Consider the following 24,183-nt stretch of genomic DNA (forward strand, 5'->3'; position numbering starts at 1 on the left):
AGTAGTCGATATAAATGTATCATCGACAAAATACCATAAATAACTGATATCAAATTGAGTTATCTTTATTGATTTTTTAAGATCAAATGATAATATTATGGATCTGCTAACTAAAAGGTTAAATCAATATCAAATTGAGAAAACATATAAAGGAATAGGACTAAAGCCTGCAAAATTTAAATGCGTTTTGTGAAGGAAAATCTTATCTTGTTGACTAGAGATTTAAAGATTTAGGTTCAAAAAGACAATCTAATTGCATAACTCGGGTACGGTCACTGTGAGAGTTTCTTATCCCTATGTTTCTATGATGTAAACAATGATCAAAGTGATATATGTTGAGCAAAAGCTTTTGATGTGTAAAGTCAAAAGGGTAGGCCAAGGGAGGCCACCGAAAATGAAAAAGGGGGAGCATAACGCACAGGCGGATGATTTTTAACACAATGGGCACCGAATTTTTTATTTTTTTGGAAATGGATTAATTACATTTTAGTCACTGCACACTTTAGGGTATTTACAATATTAATCCTTAAGCTTCAACTATAAATACTTTAGCCCATTTAGCTTCAAAATCATCCCAAATCATTTATTTCTCCCAATACTAGAGAGCTTTCTTGTGAGTAGTGAATGTTTTGTAAACACCTACAAATTTTCTCTCTTAGTAAAAGATTTACAGCAGTCCGAAAACGTAGGCATAATTGGCTGAACTCCGTTATCAATTTCGGGTATTATTTTTCCGTTTTTATTTCGCATTCTCACTAATCTGGTTATAGGGAAATTACTCGTTTATTTCCCAACAACTGGTAATCAGAGCCTTTGGTTGTGAATTTTGTCAATTTTTTTGCGAGGTTACTATTTATTACTATTCACATGAATAGTGAATTTCGTGAATAGTAAAAAAAATTGTCGGCGATATGAATTTGTCGACAGAGGTGTTCTAATACATGGTGGTTCGCAAGAATAGTCAGCATCGATCCAAACGAAGCTAGATTCGAGTGGGAGTGATGGCTGCAGACGAAGGGAATGTGAAAATTGAAAAGTTCGATGGTGCGGACTTTGGCTTTTGGAAGATGCAGATTGAATATTTTTTGTACCAGAAAAATCTATATTAACCTCTCCCAGGAAAGAAACCAGAGGGCATGAAGAATGAAGACTGAGCTCTTCTCGACAAACAAGCCCTCGGAGTTATCCGACTGACGTTATCCCGCAATGTTGCTTTCAACATAGCAAAGGAAAAGACCGCGGCGGGTCTTATGGTGGCTCTCTCCAGTATGTATGAGAACTCATCGGCCTCAAACAAAGTTCACTTGATGATGCGATTATTCAATTTGCTACTGTTACAGTCCAAATACCTAAAAGTATAACGTTGAAAATGTTAGACACCTATTTTTAGCGAAAAAACTTTTAAGTACTAAAACATTTTTTTAATAATATATTATTCTTTCAAAATGATCAAATAAAGGTCTAACGTTTTTGAATTTATTCAAGTAAAGGTCTAACCTTTTGAAAAGTCAAATAAGGACCTAATGTTTTCTAATATGTTCAAATGAAGGCCATAATTTGCAAACATTCTCAAAAGGTTAGGCCTTTATTTTAGTAGACTCAAAAAATGTTAGGCTCTTATTTGATCATTTTGAAAGGTTATGCCCTTATTGGAGCAGTTACAAAAAAGGTCCTTCTTCGACTTTCTTAAAAGGTTATTCTCTTATTTCAGCAACTCTAACGATTAGGCCCTTATTGAACATTTAACTTTACCCAAATTTGGGGTTCATTTGTAATTTTTGTAATTTTGTGGGCTGAAATGAAACTCTCATAAACTTGTTATCTAGTTTGTAAAATATTAAAAATTAAGGACCAGGCATGTAATATTCCATTTAAAGCCTAAAAAATGAGATAAAGGAAAGATATCGAAACTTGTTGTTTGTTAATAAATTAATGGAGGAGTGATAAAAAAACTCATATATAAATTCTATTGTTTAAATTGTAAAAAATTGAATGAAATAAGAGATAATAAAATTTAGTAAACAAACTTTATCGGTCATTCACTTAGATGATGTGACACATACTATATTATTATCATTTTAAATAATGACATGTCATGTTATCACTTATGTGAATGATGTGGTATCAATCATGTCCTCCAAAGTGACATGTGGTAACGAATTTATAATATTTTTAAGGATTGACATATATATGTTAATATCATAAAAATTTTGAATGAAGTATGTACAAATAAAATTTTAAAGTAGACAATATTATCAAATAGATAACTAACCAAAGAAAATATAGATTTTAATGCAGGCACGTGTCCACCCTCGAATGCATATGCATCTGTCACCGATGACATAATATATATCATGTCATTACATTGAGTGACATGAGTGACATGACATATTTCACATATCATATTGGGTGACATAGTATGTATCACATCATCATCTTGAGTAGCCATCATCACCTTAAGCGACATAGTGTGGGACACATCAACAATTTAATCAACTAACAATTCCTATTCAGTAATAGTCATTTTAAATAAAAACCGAAATATTAAGAACTAAAATTGCTCCCAAAAAATAGAATATAGGTTAAAATGATCTTAATTTTTTTGGAAATTAAAAACTGTTTCATTCAAATGCCAATGGCATCAAGAATAATATTGTTTTTATACATTCCGGTTCATCAAAATAAAATAAAAAAGGACCATTCCTAGACAAAGCTCAATTTATAAGATTGTGAGTTGCTTGGTTCACTTCTCGATTAATATAGTGAACCTTGAGGGGTGGAGATTGAAGCATTAGTGTCCGTGCCTCGTCCAGCAGCAATCCAACGATCAAAATGTGATCTTGTTGGTTCGTTAATCATTTCACAATGGAGATTGCATCTCCTTCTATGACCCATTTAGTAAATTATGCGTAAAACTTATCAATTAGCTTTAAATATTTCCAAGCCAGTAGCCAACATACTGGCTTGAAGGTGACAACACAATGGTAAGCAAAGCACGTAAACCAATAACCTGCTGGGTAGAGTATCACCTTTTCTGGCTCCGTTTTCTCAACCATTACCTGCAGTGTCAGTAAAATCTCCATAATGAAGCCGAGGACATGAGGTACCGGATTTCCCAAGCATCTATGTAGACAATGAAGGAGTAACACACACGTATCACTCGTCACACTTGGTCGTAATGCACGATATCTGGTGAGAACGACAAGCAAGGTGTCTGGAAGTGCACTCCATATCCCATTTGAGCGCCTCAACTCCCCAAGTCTTGTGAAGATCTCCTTGGAAGAAGATTGCATCAACCATACTCTCAACAAGGGCAGACAAAAGTGAAGCACTAGGAAGCACGGTCCTCGTAACCGTAGAATCCTCATTCTCCCATATCATGCTCCTTCGCTTCGACTGAACGTACTTGATCAGATTAACGACCTGTTGCCTGTTCTCTCCATCGTGGTTTTGAACCTCGTACATCTCCAAATTCCTACCAGCAAGAAAGTATAGTAGGTTAACAAGCAAATGCCGGCAGTGCTCCAATACGATATACTCAGAGCTATCCATTGAAACAAATGTGACATGAAACAGAAGAGGCTAGTGCTCGCGAAAGTCTTCATCGTTCTCGTATGCAATTTCTGCAAGCAGAATCAGTGCTATATCTGCACGAGTCATTGAGTGCTGCTGGTTCCCTTGCAAAGCTGATTGGAGTTCTTTAGCATTGACACCAAGCATACCAACCCCAGTGTGCATTATCTCTTCGACGGAATTTGGAATGTCGATTAGGTAATGTCCACTGTCCCTGGAAGCATGCCCGCTCCGTAAACTTCCTTTGGAATTCCGAACCCCTCCTAAAGGCCCTGGCATGTTTACCAATCCTGGAAGGAGCTGAGCTGACCTGCATGCACTTCCTGGAACAATGCCTAGTTCAGGAGGCATGGGAATTAGTGGGCTTGAGGAATTTCGTCCTCCAACACCAGGTGGACGCCAGTTCAGGTTTCCGGTAGAATTTCTTAGAAGACCGTCCAATGAACCACGGATGAGTAACGGAGAAATATGTGGCAGGCTGTCTGCAAAAGATGCAATCTGGACAGCTGCAGGCCCCTGAGAGAACTCCAAAATAAGTCAGTATGGTTTGCAAATGGTCGAATCGGTTCAATGCTATCTTCCAACATCCGCTGAGACAGCTGATAAACTAGATGATCAATAGTTCGTTGTGGACATATACGTGCTAGATACAAACTTACTCGCTTGGCAACCGAGAAATACGCGGCAAAAGCACCACTTGTTTCAGCAGAGGCGTTTGAATCACAATCCTCAGTTCCTTTCGTAATCAAGAAATCTAAAATCGGCCTAATGTTCCGGGGCTTGCTGGCAATTGTGCTCCAGAGTTAATCGATTTCATTAGGAAACTGATCATCATGCCTCCATGTCACATAGTAAAGACTTTTTAATAATCTTTCACTCCAACCCGAGTCCTTGAGTTTCCAAAAATTCAGATTCTCAATCCATGGAGCATACACGTTAACACCTGATGCTGAGCGATTATATCTACAGCATCAAGCTGTCTCTGCATGATCTCTTCACAGCGGAGTTGGCTCAACTCAGGGTGGTCTTTGGCTAATTTGCATTACAGCTTGTACTGGAACTGTTGGTATGAATCAGGGAGATTATCAACAACAGCAGCTCGATAGCTACCCGATCCTTCGATGCCATCTTCAGCCCATTCATGTACCGAGAGTGTTTCAAGCATCTGAAGGGTATCATCACGGACAGGGCCGGTCCAATGAGTTTTAATGTCCTTGGCGAGATAATAATTTTATGCGCCTATACTTGTACCGTATAATAGACAAAACATAAATATTTTTTTTAAAATAAAAATGTAATAGAAATTATAGTCAAACAACATCAATACTAATACAAACCAAAACCTACAAGGCTACAAATATCAACTAAAATGATGATGCATTCGTCATTTTTTTAAGCAAAAACCTATATTCTTTATCAACAAATTCATTATTCTCACAATCTTTAGAATTATCAACCGAATCATTAGGTGAATCATTGGAATTTCTTATTAGAAGTATTAGGTGAATCATTGGAATTTCTTATTAGAAATATTAGGTGAATCATTGAAATTTCTAATAGGATTATTAGAAGTATTAGGTGAATCATTGGAATTTCTAATCGGATTATTAGAAGGTTTAACCGGTCTAACAATAAATCTATCTAAAGACTCATGTAAAGAATTAGCCATTTCTTGTTCTTGTTTTTTTTCGTTTTCTTTTTTGGGCACCTGATGGTTGTTTTCGAGGTAACATATTTAAAAATAATCAATAAAATAAATATAGTAGCAAGTAAATAATAAAATAGATATATTAGCAAGGAAAGATACAACCTGACCGGTGACCGAAGTTTATGTTGTTGACTTGATTTTCCTCACAATCAACTGATCTGGAAAATTAATGATGAAATCAAAATAATCAGAAGGAATTACTCTAAAAAATGTCTTGAACGGAAATATTTAGCCACTGTTTTTTTCCCCATCAAACTAAGTTTGCCATTGCACAATCAAAATTAAAACAATCAAACAAGCCCATAAACTAAATAATTAATCGAACTTCAGTTGAACTTCCACTTTTCTACATGTGCATCTAAACCCTCGATGTTCACGGATCACCAGTTGAACTTCAGTTTCCTTGTTACTCCATAACCACACTATCTGATATCGACCATAATCAACATAGTTGCATTGGCTAAGCCTACTAATTCACTTAAATAAAAGAAGATAAATTAAACAAGAAAGCTATCTACTGCTAGGCTGTTAGCAAAACATCAAATGCAATCTCATGATCCAAGATCCAGAAAGCACTTGCAAACATTAGCCAGCACTTGGTTGTTCATGGTCTTAACCAAACACGTTACGAATGGAGTCCAATATTGTGGATAACCTCACTCTGCAACATTCTAAACCATTTGGCAAGAACAAACTAATATCATTTCCAAAATCTTCAAAGTGAACATGATTCTTTAGACAAACAGGCCCCAAAGTAAAAAACATTGAGGCACATTCCAAATTCCTTGAAAGTATTTTGATAATGGAGTGCCAGAAATTCATTAATATCAAAATCAACAAGGACAATTAAAAAGAAACACCTAATTGCTTCAATTCAATGCTAAGAACAGGGAATTCATATTGAACATTAAAAAATAAACCCCTGATTTAAATAAAACTCAGATAAGAAAAATCCCGGTCATACAATAAGGTATCTAATCAATTCAACAAAAACCCATAATAACTTTAAAATCCATAAATAATGGGAATTATATAATAGACAAATGAGGGAATTTCGAAGAGGATAGATCAACCAAGTAGGCCCAAGAAATTTGTCTGCGAAGGATCTGGAACAACCGAAAACTAAAAACAACTCAATCTCGAATTTAGTTTTACAAGCAAAATGGGCGTCTTGTTTGGGGAAGCAAAAGAGGTAATAACTTTGGGGAAGGCAAAATATTAGAAACTGATGCCCTCAAACATGCTGCCCGATTTATCCAAAAAAAACCATGTTGTCCTGACTAAGGCCCAAAGGCCAATCTAACACATATATTGAGCCGGCCTGATCACGGATTTGTCTAGATGGATCTACTACCTTGTAGAGGATCAGACTCAAGAGCCTTTGAGTTTGACAATTTGGTATCTCTTGTCGCATGTAGACCTCGGCCAGTACGATGAAGTAACCATCAGCTATAGCAAGATCAGAGAAATAGCACTGAAAATCATGAATTGAAATGATTAAAATACAGAAACATAGGCTTATAGGATGATTCTGCATTCCATAAACATGATAGAAATGTGCTAAGACAGGCAGCAGGACATACCTGATCAATGCAAGAAGGAAATAGATCCAAATTATTAAGAAGATTTTTCAAAGCTAATTTGGCAGCAACACGATGATGGCCGCTTTTATTCCGATCACGAAAAGCAGTTCCGTCTCCTGTGTATTTGGAATAAGATGGAGTTATTTAACTAATGTTTTTCATCGTTAACCGTTATACTACTGACGTGACAGTTTATTATATTGACTTAGTAATCCACAGTAATTAATAACTTGACAGATGACATGATAGTTGGGTTAAACTGGTAACTCAAACATAGCAGATGAACTACTAGTTTAACATCATGGACTGTTATGTCAATATCATGGACTGTTATGTCAGCACCATAAACTGTCACGTCAATACCGTAACGGTCAAAGAAGAAAAATCATATTTATTTTTTTATTTTAAGAGTCATATTAAGAGAAAAAAATAATAGGAGGGTTATATTATTTTTTAAAAAAGTATAGGGACTTAGGATGCTTTTTTCTAAATAAGTAAAAACTCCGTATACGACACCGTTTTATATTTAAAAAACAGAAAAAGGGAATATGCTAACGTGTACGGCTACGATTTGCACAAGACCTATAGAAGATCCAAGAGTGGACATCGACAAACATGAAAGCCTTTGACTGCGCAAACCAGGAAACCACTGTTTCAGAATCCAAACAGATCTCTCTGTTGAGTCTTCTCTCCTATAATCTCAGTTACCTGAATTTCGCTAGCCAGATCTCCGAAGGTAATGACGAACCCTAATTATATATATATATATATTGTTTCAAATCTAGCCATTGTTGTTTTATATCTTCGTTCTTCCCAATTTACAGATTCTTATTATTTTTTGAATTCGCGTGCCTTTTCATTTGAAACATTTACACTCGTTTCCTACGATTCTCTTGAATTATAGAAACGAAAATCAGAGGAGATTGATTCATTAGATCTGATTCATGTAGGTCAGTTTTCTGCGTGTTTCTATATGCAAATCTGTAATTTTAGGCAGACGTTAGGGGTTTTACTGTTCTAATTTGAAATTACTAATTAGGGTTGGAGTTACGGTTCCTATAGATGGAATTTTCGAGATGCAAAAATGACAGATCGAAGTATTTCCTTTCTATGCTAAATTTAACTCTTTTTTTGTTAACCGAATAGTTTAGATCATAACTTTTGTTAAAAAAATCAATTAGAGTTTCTTACCTTTTTGAATTTGAAATGTGGTATATCTTTTTTTTAATCAAAAGAAATGTGGTATATCATCTGCTGTAATTGGGTGGGTTCTTTTATAATGCGTATTCTTTTCTTCTCTAAGATTTTTTTTGTTGTTGTAGTTTTGCTGATGATTTATAATTCTATGCTTTTTCTCTAGGTGCTAAAATGGCGGAATCAAAGCCATTGAGAAAACCTGTTTTCACCAAGGTGGACCAACTTCGCCCTGGCACCACTGGTCACACGCTTACTGTCAAAGTTGTCAGTACAAAAATGGTGTTGCAGAAGGGTCGTGCTGATGGTCCTCAAGTTCGTCAAATGCGAATTGCTGAATGCTTGGTTGGAGATGAGACAGGAATGATTGTCTTTACCGCTAGAAATGACCAAGGTATATTCTTTATAGTTTCTCCTAATGCAGCTTTGTTTATGCAATATTTTTACTTTTGTTGTTGCAACAGTTTTCACTTCCCATGCATCTTGCTGTGTTGCATTTAATCAGTTTTTGTACTCAATCCACACTCAAGAATAAAGAGAAAATATAGATGTGATTTTAAAGTTACCAATTTTTGGGTGTTGTGGGATGCTTTAATTTTTCCCAAACTAATCGACTCTTGGACTCAATTTTGACTCTGGATTTAAATGTAGATGTGATTTTATAGGTGTTTGGTCATACTTAACCTAAAATGACTGATGGGCGATGGCATACTCCATTTTTTCGAAACACAAACAATGATTAAAGAGAATATTTTTGAACTTAAAAACAGTTTCAGCGGCTTCCTTGATCATAATATTCATCATGTGGTGTTACCAAATAATGAAGGTGGCAAAACTTGTTTTGTTTTTAACTACTAACAGCATGGTCTTGTTTTCTGTAGTGGACTTAATGAAAGAGGGCTCTACTGTAACCTTTCGCAATGCGAAAATTGACATGTTTAAGGGATCAATGAGGCTTGCCGTGGACAAGTGGGGTCGAATTGAGGTTGCTGAACCTGCTAGTTTTTCAGTGAAGGAAGATAACAATCTGTCACTGATTGAATATGAACTGGTTAATGTTGTTGAAGAGTGACCCTTTGTAGATGGTGTTTTCTTTGCTTCTATATCGCGACTCAAGAATAAAATCAATGCCGGTAAACATGTTATTCCAATCTACACGACATCTCATCTTCAGAGAGGCTCAGGGAAGAAGAAATCTGGAAGCTAGTGTGGAGTTGCTTGTTCTCTTTGCACCAAATCCAGCGGACCTTGTTGTGGTTGGCTGTAAATTTTAGAGGTAAAAACATCTAGCTTTTGGAACTTGCTTTCATGTTTTTTATTTACTTCTTTTTTCTAGGCTTCAACTGTTTTGGCTTCTATGTTATACTGGAGAAGTTTAATGTGATGAAATGTATGATGGCTGCATGCTTCGACAACCCTTCAACTATTTTTATCTAATTGTTTCATATTTCTTCAAGTGATTTGACATCACACTTTAATTTCGATGACATAATAAATGAGTTATGTTTATGGTATAAGCAGAAGTGCTGCTTTAAACGCATTCTCCTCTCTAGTTTGTTGAATCGGATCATGGTTCACACCAACCTATAAAGAATTGTTTGTTTCATCAACCAGTTGTTACGATGTTGTTCAAAGCACGTCTCACAAGTTGAAATTGATATAAATATCAGTACTTCAAAATTATAAGATATCTCTAAATGTTTTGGATTCGAGTATGATATCTGCAGGGTTATTTGAGTGTTCAAAATTATAAGATATCTCTAAATGTTTTGGATTCGAGTACGATCCTAGAGGCTGCAGTGTGAGGCCCAAGACAGGGATGAAATTGAAACCTGCTGCTAATCTGCAAGTTCTTTTTTTCAATTAACTTAAATAATGTTAATTTACGAGTTATTATGTGTAAATACAAATTGCATGCATAAGAGTCGATGAAGAATTGGCTGACTTGTCTAGTGGATCAATTATAAGATAAGATCCAAGCAAATGAAAGCTATTCTTCAAGGTTTTGTTTGGCACTTCATTACCAAACAACTCCTAAATAAGATGAACCACTCAATCTTGATAAAAAGAAGTTTACTTTGGAATATTATTTACTTTAAATCTCAATTCATTATAATGGTGGAATAAGTTAGGATGAATCACTCAATTTTGATAAATTTTGTTGTGTTTTGGTTGGCATAGTCTAAAACTTCATCCTTAAAAGTTTGGTAAATAATCATTTTTGTTTATATGATGTTATGAAAATTGTTAATTAATATTATTTAATGTTTTTTTACTGGCGTGACAAGTCATATGCGTCTAAATCATTGTCGTAATAAATTATATCCATCCAAAGCATTGACATATGTCTGCAGTGATGACATGACATATATCAATGTTCAAAAGTAATGACATGACATGGACACGTAACACGTGTCACATTATTACTTTAGACATATGTATGTATCATGTCAAAACTTTAGATACACACGTAATAAGTGGTGTTGCGATTGTTGAATTACATGGGTGTGCTCGAGAAAGCTTTTATTTCTAAGGCTAGTTATGGGCTGTTTTGGGCATTTCTTTGAAGTGGAGTGTGCAGTGTGGTGTTGTTTGTTTGGGCATTGGTGAGTGTTGTTTACAGGGGAGTGGTCAGCTTATTTGGGTTACTTTTTTTTCGCTGTAGTTCCTTGTTGGTTCAGCTTTCGATCTTAAAGAGTATTGTTCATAGAGGAGTGGTCTTCTTAGTTAGGTGATTTATTTTTGATGTATTTTCTTGTTAGTCCTCTCGGGTAGAATGTACTCTTTTCCTCCTAGATTCAAGGAGGTTTTTAACGAGTCATTCTACTTTGGCCTTGATAGCCTAATTTTCTAATAAAAATTTTATTTGCTGAGAAAAAAAGTAACAAGCGTTGATTGTTATTCAACTAATGGTTTTCATCCAATCATGAATAATTTTTATGTTAGTGTTAATGGTGTTTATCTTTTATCGTCGATAATGATATTTGTTTGTACCAATAATTTCTCGAGTTGTTTAGTTGAAATTTTAAACATTCTCTTGTATGATCCTATTAAGATATGTGATTTCATGTGCTCTAATTTTATAGATATTTCTCATAATCTTATTATATTTTTTCTTCATCCAATATAACTAACTATTATCATTAGTTTAAAGTATATAGCAGAAGTCCAAAACTAAACACACAAAATCCCACTTGAACTCTCCTCTATTAAAAAGGATGTGTGTGTGAGAGATTAAGCTAAGGTGATTACAAAGTAGTATCTGTTCTAAATACTTTCAATTATTTGACAACGAACGCTTAATCACCCTTGCTACAGTCGTTGGAGCTCGAATCCGAGACCTCTAAGAACATTAACATTCCTTTAACCACTGATGTAAGTTGGTTCGTGCTTATATATATACAATGAGCGTAGGGATGAAAAGCTTTCATGACCAACTTGGTGTCTGCATAAATGTGGGAACCCATTATCGTTTTATGGGTGATCCAATGTGGAAGAAGACGACCGCTCACATGGCTGATAAAGAATCGAACATGATGATAAAGAAAGGGGATGAAAATGAAGGTCGTAATACTGTCGGTCGATGCCCTAATTAACATAAAATTAATATAGACATGAAGATCTTGATTCGGATTTCCATATATAAATGTGTGATATGATGCAACGTTGATAGATGTATCAATGGAAGACGACAAGAAAAACGTTGATACGGTTTGGCTACCCAAAATACTAGGACACTTGTCAATATCCAAGATCCTTTTGGGATAACCCTAATCTATAATTGTATGGATTTTATTTTTATTTATTTTCTATTAATAAAATCTTTACTAAAGTTAATATTACGAATTAACCAAATAATTCAATTAAAATGATAAAAAATATATTTATAAAATTTTAAAGCAAATTAGAAAAGGTTAAACATAAAAAATAAAATTTATGATTAATTTATTTTAATTTTTCTTTTTCTTCTAATTTTAAATATTCTTTATTCCTTTTGTAAACTATATAGGACAACTTTCTTGATTGAAAGGCATTTGTTTATGTAAAAGAGAGAAAAAGAAGAAGAAGAAAAATAAAAAGAATATAAAATAGAATAAAAGGACATTAAAGCATAATGGTTAGCTCTTTATTTTATAAAATTAAATATTTATTCAAAATCAAATTCTCATAATATTTAAATCTATTTTAACTAGAGTTTAGTGTAATTTTGTTAAACTTTAACTTTTGTTAAACATTAATTTATATTTAGAGCTTATTAAATGGTCTTTGATATAATCTATATTAAAATTAAATTTATCGAGTAAATTTATCAATAACTAATAAATTTAATAGGATGAATTATTAATTTTTTTAAATAATATTAATATTTTTTAAAAATTTAATATCAAGATTTATCGTCGTCGGTAGATGTCTTGACATAAATTTATTAGAATGTGGTATTATATGTTGAATTGTTGGTGATGATCTGTTTGGTTTTTGTGCGCCACTTGTTGCACTCACATCTTCAAAGATTTATTGATTGGATAATTTGACCATAACTAATCTAAATGATGGATCGTCCAACTTTTCTAGTCACAAACTATGGTTTACAGATAAAATTAAATTAGTTTATTCCCAAATCATGAATAAAGTTTGATACCAATGCTTCAAATTAGTTTATTCCCAAATCATGAATAAAGTTTGATACCAATGCTTCTTATCCAAAACTTGTAATTATAGGTATAGCTAAGCCAAAAGAGAATTTACAATTTCTTATTGACTTGCTATATATATATATATATATTGGACGGACGCAAGTCGTTAAAAAATTCAAGTTATTATATATTTTAGATTTTATTTTTTATTGATAATATATTTTTGTTCTATTAAAATTTTATAAGTATATCCCTTAATATAAAATCATGTATCCGTCTGTATATATATATATATATATATATATATATATAGTGTTAGGATCCGACCATTTACGTTTTGTGTAAAACTTTTAGTTTTACTCTCTTTTAGGATCATTGGATGAGGGGAATCAAAGGCTGAGATTAACTCATTATTTTTTTTTCTAGTGAATATCTTGTCATTTCCTACTGTTAATATCAGTCTTTGATTTTCCCTCACCCAATGGTTTTAAAAAGGTGTAAAACTCGTAACTTCACACGGAGTGTAAACAGATTTTGCACCATATATACGCAGGATTTAATTACACCGTGTAAAACTCTTTTAGTTTTAGTTTTACACCTTTTTAGACCATTGGATAAGAAAAATTAAAGACTAAGATTAACAGTAGAAAATGAAAATATATTCACTGAGAAAAAAAGTAGTTAATTTGAACCTTTTATTTCCCTCAATCCATAGATCCTAAAAAGGTATAAAACTAAAAGAGTTTTACACAGTGTAAGTGGATCTTATATATATATATATATATATATATATATATATATATATATATATATATATATATATATATATATATATTCATGGGAAATTATATCATACTGTTGTTGGAGTTAAGAAATTCCACAAATAGAATTGAATAAATAATATATGATATTATTGTACTATAATTTGGGGTTTAGGGTTTTAATATTTATAATTTAGGGTTTATGGACATATACATTGTTGTCGACATCGTTTTTTCGCCTGGGTGGGGGAAAATTTGTATGACTTGGGGGTTTTCTTTGAAAAGGTTTTGAAATATGATGAGTCACCACCAATCATTTTAAAGAGCGATTGGGACATTATAAAAATCGGGTGATTTTAATAAAACATTTTATTTTTATCAAAATACTAAGTTTATGGTCTACGAAAACCAGAAAATAGATTCGGGAGTCAGTTACATGTGGGGAAAGATTAACACCCCCACAACGCCTAAAAATTGGTACCCAGTTGATTACCCTATATTTAGAATTGAAAATTTCGAGTTCAAACTTTATCTAAGTTAAAAATCATTACAAATGCAAAGTTGAAAAAGGTATTCATTTATTAAAGCCTAAAGCATTCGCTCCCTAGCGTGAATGCGGGAGATCAACTATTGTGCCCAATAATCGAACATTGCCTCAATATTTTAGAAATCATGATGCGATCTTGAAAAGGATGTCGACCTATTTCGGGAATTACCAATAGTCACCCCCTAAGCATACTTGCGGAAGATATACTAGTGACTCCATAATAAGTAAACATTGCCTTAGGTTTTAAAACATGATACAATCAAACAATTTATTATTAACCCTAATTAAACTAAGAGTAAATTAAGGTTTTCTCTAGCTTAAAGTGACAAATTATGAATAAATAAAGAACCTAGAGGCATAAACCTAAAAGGTGTAGGCTCTAATATTAATCCTAATCATTTTTGGTAAATTATTGAATTAAACAACCAAACGGGAACCTCAAGAATAAGCGAAGACCAAATAAAAAAATTCTCTTAGATTAAAGGACTAAGTTCAAATTAAACCTAAAATGGAGGCTCTAAACATAACCCTGTTCAATTTGAATCAATTATGCAATTCAAGGAATTAAATTGGAACCTCAAGCAAAAGCAAGGACCAAATTAAGAATTATCTTAATTTAAGGACTAAATGTGAAATTAGACCTAAGATGGAGGCTCTTATATTAATCCTAATTAATTTTAATTAATCATGCGATATGAATAAATTAAAAGCTCAAGGGATTAAATCAGAAAGAATCTAAATTTAAAAGGTAAACTTAATGATATGATCATCTAAATTAGGACCAAAATGTAAGATAGTAAAATAAGGTACTCAATAAAAAAATATGAGACATGCATACATATTTACGGGACTAAAATAAAATAAACGAAAATTAAAGTGCAATAATTAAATGACTGAAATTAAATTGCTGAAAATAAGGGACAAAATAAATGATCAAAAAATTAAAGAAAATAAAATGTAAGGACTAAAACTAAATAAAGAAAAATAAAAAAGCATAAATTTAAAGGTGCATAAAATTGAATAACAAAAATAAAAGAGCAATAAAAATAAAACGTTAGTGTTAATTTTTATATTTAACCCATACCGTAAATAATGCGAGTTGTACCCTAGGGCGGGTAGTCGCAAGGTCGTACTATGGTTCGAATATAAAATAAATAAATAAATAAATAACAAGTTAGCAGTTAGTGGTTAGATGTTAATAAAGTTCGAACCATAATAACGTGGATCGTACCCATGATAGGGTCACCACAAGGTCGATTAATAATTGGAACAAATTAATAAAAAAGTTAGAGTTAGAAATTAGTAGAGTCATACACTTCAAAATCGAATCAAACATTAACTACAAATAAATTAATTAAGCAGTGGCTAAAATGCAATAAAATAAAGAGTCAGTGGTTAATTTGAAATAAATAAAAAATGCATATGTGGTGACTAAAATAGAAATGAACAAAAAATTATGCATGAAATTCGAAATATAACCAATTATGAGACAACCAGTGACCACAATGAAAGAAAACATTAAAGTGTAGGGACCTAAAGGTGATTTGACCCTAAAACTAGTGACTTAAATGTAAAAACATGGTGAATGTTGAATGGCTAAAGCGAAAATAAGCCAAAATATCTAAAAATAATCCTAATTAATAATCTAAAAAAACTAAATTAAAACATTTTTTATATTTTCCTCATGAGCTCTCACTCTTTAACCACGTGAACGATGCCCACAAAGACCTTTGTGGCCGCTGCCACTTACAGGCCACTCATCGGCGACCAAATGAGTCTCCAATCAGCGTTACCTCCGATTGAAGAAACCAAACTCGACCTAAAACTAAACTGAACCAGTCCCTCTCTCCTCTCTATCATACATCATTTCACAAAACGAGGACTATGTCGGCCACCACACTTGGTGGTCGTTTACTTCTCTGGTCGAGACAGGTGACATAACACCCGTCAAGACCGAAACCTCACCCCTCTATCTCTTTACTTTCTCCCTCTCCCTTTTATCGAAACCAACAAAGCTTATGGTGGCCGTTTAGACCCATCGATGACCGAAACAAAACCCCCTCCCCCGACGCTCCAACCACGACGATGCAACTCTGGCTAATGAATACCGACCAAATAAGGTAACCAACCCGACCCCTCTATTTTCTCTCCTTATTGTTTTGCTGCTTTGGTTTTTAGAAATAAAAATGGCTACCCGAAGAAAATGAATACCTTGATGAGAAGAAAATTTTCTTTGTATTGTTTCCTTGAATTGTTACAATTTTTTTTCAGAAAAAATGGGGAAATGCCCTATCTCATTCCTTTCTCTTGTGTTTTTATCTTAACACTTTTACATTTTTAAAAATAAATAAAAGATTGTTGCTGATTTTTTATCCTCTTGTTTGCATTCCTTGGTGATGAGGCCATGGATGTGGAGCAGGGGAGACCACGGGTGGAGCCGCTGATGTGGAGGCTTAGAGGTAAAAAATGGTGATTGTAGTTGCCCCTCTTTGTTCGTTGTTGTGGAACAGAAACGTAGCAAAAATAATAAACACCATTTTTATCCGGCCTGTACTGCTGCAATTATGGCGCTACAAGTTCTTCTCACCGGGCGAGTTCTTCTCATTATGACCTCTTTGCTGGGGATGTCAATCCACTTCCTTATGTGATGGGTAAGACCTGATTGAAAAAGTTATTCTCATTATGAACTTATTCTCTCAGAAATGTTAACTTAATTCCTTTGTGATGGTTGACCCAAGGTGATGTTGATCCAACTCTTTTTTGCGATGGGCAAGCGAAATGATGACGATGATCCAACTCATTATGTGATGGATGAGCCAAAGTCGGTGCTGTTCCAACTCCTTATATGATGGAAACGAACTAAGATTGAACAAGTTCTTCTCATTATGAAAGTTTTTTCCTCATCGGATGAGTTCTTCTCATTATGAACTCTCCACTGGAAATGTTGATCCATCTCATTCTATGATGGAATCGAACAAAGTGATGATGCTGATCCAACTCCATATGCGATGGATGAGCCAACTTCTTCTTCCTCATCGGATGAGTTCTTCTTATATGAACCCCTTCATTGGAAATATTGATATGCCTCCTTCTGTGATAGATTTGAATATGTAAAAAGATTATAATATATCAGTAACAATTGTGTTTGAAGTACCCTAAGGTTCAAGAATCTTTGTTGAGTTCCACTTCTTTCAAAAATGAATATGAGTATTAATTCTTTGCTAAAATTGTGAAATAAAATTTTTGTTGACTCTTTGAATTCTTGTCAAATATTCAAAACTTGATAAAAAATGAATGTGTAAGTCCTATTTTGCATACTCATAAATATGCATGCATGATGTCATTTTAGTGTTGCAAATCCTATTGTCTAGTGAATCTTTACCCCTTTTTTTTGCTGAGTTTTCATCTTCGTTAGGTCTATCTTGGAAACGACACTGCTTATTCGCATTGAAGTGATCTGGCCACTTTTGGGTAAATGTCTGACTTCTCTACACGAAAAAATCAAGTTGCAGAAAGATATCACTGAAAAGGTTTATAGGGAGACAATCCTAATAAGGACTCAAACGACATCCCAAAAAAAATGTCCTCAGAAGGACTCAAACAATTTTCTAGAAAATGATCCTAAGAAGGACAAAATAGTTTCTCAAAATAGATTTTACAGGCATCCTCATAAGAGGGAAATCAAAATTTATCACGTTTGTACAAAATGATGAATGTATGATGTAAAAATACAAATTTATGTAATATGTATGAATGTATGTTTTATTGATCTGTTAGGAATGGTTGCAAAAGTAGTCTTCATTGCTAAAGAAGTCTTCAAGCTTTTCCTTGTTCAGCTATCTTCCTTATCTGTCACACCTGAGTGCATTCTTGCAAATCTTGACTTGTGAACAGGCTCATCTTGCCCAGTAAAATTTGGCATTTGATAAAATTAGCTTTTCCATCGCATACCTGACAGAACATTTGCGTTCCTTGACAAGTTCTACGATACATCCATGCCAATGATGATAGTTCTAACCTTATAAACAACTGGAATTGAAGGTGCTTGCTCAATTGCTAACATCGAATTCAACCCTCCAAGCTTTGCATTGATTTTTCAAAGTTTTATCGCCTATTTAGCGAAAAGAGAACTTCCATGTTATCCACTTCTAACCTTGGAGCAGACAATACAAAACCTTTAAATTGGGTGAAATTAGAATTTATAGAAACCCCTCATGAACTCCACATTTGCTCGGCATCTTAACTACTGGTATGAGAAGCATTCATCATTTCTTATGGCTCTAATATTTATGCACAATAAATCACCATAATAATGCAACTGTATATTACGATGCCCGAAGGACTTACTAAGTAAAAAACTTTTGGAAATCGCTTTCTTATTTTTCAAAAAAATCAATTTTCAGAAAAGATTTAAATGAGAAGCTTTGGCAATAGCTTTCTCATTTTTCGAAAATCACATGAAAACATCATGCCCGAAGGTCTTATGGATAGCTCGAAGGACTTATCATCTTGCTCGAAAGGCTTATAGATGACCCAAAGGATTTAGGCATCATGCTCGAAACACTTACTGATGGCCCAAAGGACTTACTAAGTAAGAAACTTTGGAAATCGTTTTTTACCTTTAAAAAATCAATTTTCAGAAAAGATTTAAATGAGAAACTTTAGAAATCGCTTTCTCATTTTTTGAAAATCATGTGAAAACATCATGCCCAAAGGTATCATGGATGGCCCGAAGGACTTATCATCTTGCTTGAAAGGTTTATAGATGACCCGAAGGATTTAAACATCATGCTCGAAAGACTTACTGATGGCTCGAGGGACTTACTAAGTAAGAAACTCTGGAAATCGTTTTCTTACTTTTCAAGAAAAAAATCAATTTTCAGAAAAGATTTAAATGAGAAACTTTGGAAATCGCTATCTCATTTTTCAAAAATCACGTAAAGACATCTTTCCTGAAGGTCTTACGGATGGCCCGAAGGACTTACTAATCAAGAAACCTTGAAGATCAAGCTTAGTTTCTTAAATTTTTTTGAAATCATCATATTGGTTGAGTAATTGTCAAGAAACCTCTTAAAATCAGACCTAGTTTCTTTTGATTTTTTTAAAAAAACATCATGTCAATAAACATCTGAAAATCATACTTAGTTTCTTTAAAAATGCATTTGAAAACACTATGTCAAGAAACCTCTGAAAATCAGACTTAGTTTCTTTAAAGATATCATATCGATTGGGTAAAATGCCTCGCTTTAAAATAATGATCGTTTTATGGATTGGATTCCTTAATTCTTGAGGTTCTGCCACACTGAATGTAATTCCCTCTATCCGAGGCTTGAATTCTGACTTTCCTTTCTCTTATTTTCTTGGAAAATATGTAAGATTTATGTACAAATGTATGCCAATATGAATGCACTTAAATGTCTCTAAATGTAATGCATGACTTTTTTGTATGCAGAAATATTGATTATTATTCTTCTCGTATCAAAGTGGAGACCTTAGTATTTCTTCTCTTGATCATCTTTGTATGGAACTTACCTCAATACAGATGTAGTAACTTTCTAGCAAAGGTTTGCAATCTTTTGAGGATCAACCTGATCATCTTATGGTCTTTGTTTTCTGTCTTCATTTTAGAGGAAATGTTTTCTCTCTTTAATTCTTGTTATGAGCAGGTATATGGCCTTGATGCTACTTTTGTCTCTGGCTCGACCGCTCAATCAAATTTGTTTATTAGGGCATGTCTTCCATCTAAAGCATGAATGGTATGTTTCTCAAGGTAAGCTCTTTTTGTTTTCATCTTTTGACCCTGACACTCCAAGCAGTGAGGGTCATTCACCATGTCTGTTTGAATTGAATCTTGTTATCTCAGTGAGATCTAGTTTTGGTAATGCCCCAATATAGGTACTCATGGATCTTTTCATGCCAAAATCTTAATCTCGAATGGTCTCACTCTTGTGTCACTAATCATCAATGTTATCGAATAGCTTGAGGGTTTTTCTTCATGATACCACAATTAGATAGACACTTAACAAGTGTTCAATTCTTCTAACAAAAATAAATTGAATCTTTACTATGAATTGAGATATGTTCCCCTTTCGAATAAGGCGATCATCTTCTTCTTGATGGATTACTGAAAACGTCACAAGGAAGTGTTAGAAATTCTATCCTCCAGTCCTTCTAATCTCTCAGACTATTTACTTTCAAGATTGTGAAATGTTTCATTATTCTAGCATCATTTGTTCATTTTTCTCTCTCCAATTAAGGCAGAATGAGCCTCACCAGCTTCAAGAGCCCTTTTCACTTGAGATTGTCATGTTTTAAATATTTTCTTCCTATTTCAATTTTAGAAATATGAAAAAAAAATTGATGAATAAATTTAAAAAAATGTTTTCATTTTCTTCAGGCTCACAATCAAAACAAATTGTAAAACAAGAGTCCATTGAATATGAAATAAATGAACTTATCTTTCAATCATTCGAAAATCATATACATTTGACAAGTGTAAAGATTAATGCTGATATAAGGCTTAGGCTGACTTGGTAAGGTAATATATTTTAGGTTAATTTGAGGAGGTAATGAGTTTCTGGTTAATTTGGGGATGTAATATGTTTCAAGTTGATTTTGGGAGGTAATGTGTTTCAAGTTGATTTGGGGAGGTAATGTGTTTCAAGTTGGCTTCTTCGGTTAAGGTCTAGCTTTCTCTATTATGGTGTTCATTAATCTGATAAAGTAGCTTTTATGTTTATCTTCTGGAAATGTTCACCGGTTCCCAGCCCTCGTGAGTACCTTTGGGTTGTGCATTGCTTTATCAATAGATGTATAAGATCATCTTCTGTACAGTGGTTGACAATCTTCGTGTTCAAACAGTCTTTTTAGATTTTCAACTCAAATTCTCCTTTGGTTTCAAGACGTCATCTAAAATTTTACGTCTTGAACCCTTATTTTGTTATTTTTCCTATCATGAATTAAAGATTTTAGAAAACTATTTTTTTGCAAATAAATTTAACCCTGAGGGGAGGAATAAAATTTGAAGATAATCTCTCCACTTAGAAATCCATGTACGATTAGAAGGAACTTTTCAGACACGTAATATAGGCCAAGGCTCACGGTTATGAAAGAAATGATAAATAGGCTCAAACAAGTGTTTAAGGGTGATTGAACCAAAGATTAATTCTTCCCTCTGCCTTCAATCTTGTCTTGCTCGATTTGAATATTCTTGTGTGTCTTTTATTTTCCTTTGGTTTTCCTTGATCTTCGGGTTAATTGATTCTAGATCTTTGAACCACTCTTCTTGAAGTATTTGATCTGTTTTCTTTCTTATTTTTCTCTTTTGCTTTCTTTTCTCTCTCTTTTCTTATTTTTTTTTATTTTTTTATATCTTCTTTTTTCTCTCTATGCAGTCAATTTTATTTGATCTTTGAGCACTTCGTATCTGATCCACCTTGCAGTATCTTGTTATCTCACCATTACTTGCCTCTGTAACAAAATCTAGATTGATGGTTTTTATTCTTGGAAGAATATTTCCTTCACCTTGCCCCCCGGTGTGGAAGGTGATACTTGGTTAGGGTTGAATCAGAAAAAAATACTATATACTCAAATGAGGACAACAAGGGATATATATATATATATATATATATATATATATATATATATATATATATATAAGTATAAATGAAACAAAGACATTCATCATCTCATACACATAATTCCTTGTAAATGAGGTATCTCTAGGGGACGAGTATTCAAGATTAACCTTATTTACATGAAAACAATGTAATTAATGCATGATAGAATTATTTTAATTATTTTCTTTATTTCTAGTTAACTTTGCTCCTAGTATTCCCTAATTATTCGAATTATCTTGTGAAAACTTGATATGTAACACTCCATCTTTTCTTTTTGCAGGAATGGTTCTCGTACACACGACCATCTTGTACGTTGTGCCTCCAAGCTTTATTGAGGTTAGAAATGAATACTAGTTATGTGTCTAGGAAGGAAAATGTGTGACTTTAAAGTCATAATTATGATAATGTAATGTTATAGAAATATTCTATCTAGGAAAGTAAAAGTACATGTTATGGTGTCTCAGGGAGGATAAGGGCATGACTTTATTATTTCAGAGGGAAGTAATGTCAAGGTTCGGTATTTTGGTAGTAAATATATGTTATTTAGGGTAAGAAACCATGTAACGGCTCTTTCAGCTTTGGTTGGGGTATGAAAGGTCTAATTTTGCCACTTGTCAAAAGTATATAATTAATGGAGTAGTAAAAGACCCTTTAATTCATTTGATATTCAAATAATTGCAAGATTAAAACTTGATTTATTGCTCATAACCTTGGAAATCGACATAAGTTCAATCAACAAAATATTTATAGAGTATACAAAGAAAGAATAAAAAACACGTTCAAACAGGACAAAACCATTGCAATAAGGTTTCACAGTGGATGGAAGAACTTCTTTTTTAACTCGTATCAAAATGTTTCATTACTAAAGTTTCATGTTCCTAGGTCAATTGAATTATGGACCTTGCTCTTCGATGCCCCATATATCTCAATGATGTGACTTGAAAATCAGACGGTGCTAATATCACATCCATATCTCTCAATCCTTTTTATGTACGAATGGGATAATATCAATTTACCTAAAAAACTTCTATGTCAATATTCTCCACGAGTTACTCCCAGGATCTATGATTAATACACGTTGGGATGCAATGTATATCACACAATGTACAATGCATAGATGTGAATGCAAAGATGCACATTTAAACGCAAAAATACAGAAATGGGAATCCAAAAATTCAAGATGCAAATGCAACAAAGGAACTGATCCCAAAAATAATTATTTCTTGAACAATTCTTGAGAAATCGATAATTTATCAATACACTAGGGAAGTGAATATCCGGTTCATCTTCTTGTTGTCCAACTCCTGCGAGTGTTTGGGTATTGTGTCGTCTTTCATTAGATTTAGGCATATTGGAAATCTTCAAAGCTTCTACTTCATCTCCTACTTTCAGGAAAAAAAATTTGAACTGGTTCGTAACCTTCAATTGTTGGCTTCAATATCGAATCTTCTTAAGTCCAAATTGTTACCTCAGCAGGTAGATGTCTGGCTTGTCTACTTAGTAAGTGGACTATCTCTTGACATTTCTCGATCTATGTAGAGCATCTTCAAAATTCTATATACCCAATGAAAGACATTGTTGTGGGCTTTGTTTTTCAAGAACCTTCTAAAATATCAGTTATTCCAGGGATCAATACTTTTGAAGGATATGTCATGTTTACGTAAAAAATACAACAAAGCACAAGGCAAGACAAAAGGAAATCAAGTTAGTAGAAACAAGAAATGTAAGCTTAATAAAAATAATTAAATATAACTCAAAGTTGAGACTGAAAAATAAAGATACAAAGGAAATTAAGAGTCCTAACTACATGTGTTCTAGTTCTCCTAGGTTATCCACATGACTCTAGTGGGGTAGGTTTACTAAATTCTCTACATGAGGCTTGGTTCTAGCAGAGGATTCCCAAGCCATCTTTACTACCTGCTAAGGTCGACTCCAATTTTGGCCCATTACAGACCTGCGAATCAGATTTTGCTTAGGGGATCACACCGCTAAAAGCATGTCTTAGAACTGATATCTAGACATGCAACTTAGGATCCTTTCTAGGGGTAATTTGTCAGTACCACACAAGGAAGCCCAATGCTCCTCATGAGGTGTGACATTTCCCCTTACTTAAATAAATCGAGATTGAGCTCGGGTTTAGAGTTATGATATGCATTAATCCTAAATATTCACAGAAGTGTAAGCATTAACCAGAGAGATTTTTTTTTCTTTTTTGAAATAACATAATGAACTGTAAATTAAATAAGATCGAACTCATAATTTTCAAAATCCTAAATATAGGGTAATCAACTCGTGGCTCAACTATCAAGTTGTTTTAAAAAACAAGTTAATCCCCAACGAAGTCGCCAAGCTGTCGACACCGTTTTTCACCCGGGTGGGGAAAGAACTTAGTACGACCTAAGGGTTTTCTTTGAAAAGGTTTTGAAATGTGAGGAGTAGCCATCAATCATTTTAAGGAACGATTGGGACACCATAAAAACTGGATAATTTTAATAAAACATTTTATTTTTATCAAAATACCAAGTTTAGGGTCTATGAAAAACCAAAAAATAGGTTTGGGAGTC

General features: G+C 33.5%; 1 protein-coding gene across 1 annotated transcript; it reads left to right on the top strand.

Moving 5' to 3' along the window:
- The first annotated feature begins 7,523 nt into the window (after positions 1-7,523).
- Positions 7,524-9,471, top strand: LOC120149410 (uncharacterized protein At4g28440-like). Its single transcript, XM_039162205.1, has 3 exons — positions 7,524-7,600; positions 8,225-8,452; positions 8,940-9,471. The coding sequence occupies exons 2-3, from the start codon at positions 8,233-8,235 to the stop codon at positions 9,128-9,130; spliced, it is 411 nt and encodes a 136-aa protein (XP_039018136.1). The 5' UTR covers positions 7,524-7,600; positions 8,225-8,232; the 3' UTR covers positions 9,131-9,471.
- Positions 9,472-24,183: the final 14,712 nt, after the last annotated feature.

This window comes from Hibiscus syriacus, unplaced genomic scaffold, assembly GCF_006381635.1.
Source record: "Hibiscus syriacus cultivar Baekdansim isolate YM2019G1 unplaced genomic scaffold, ASM638163v2 tig00111005_pilon, whole genome shotgun sequence".
Lineage (NCBI taxonomy): Eukaryota > Viridiplantae > Streptophyta > Magnoliopsida > Malvales > Malvaceae > Hibiscus > Hibiscus syriacus.

Excerpts from the sequence above, each read along its gene's own strand:
- LOC120149410 (XM_039162205.1), top strand. The coding sequence starts at position 8,233 with ATGGCGGAATCAAAGCCATTGAGAAAACCTGTTTTCACCAAGGTGGAC. Across the intron at positions 8,453-8,939 it reads TACCGCTAGAAATGACCAAG|TGGACTTAATGAAAGAGGGC; the intron begins GTATATTCTTTA and ends TGTTTTCTGTAG.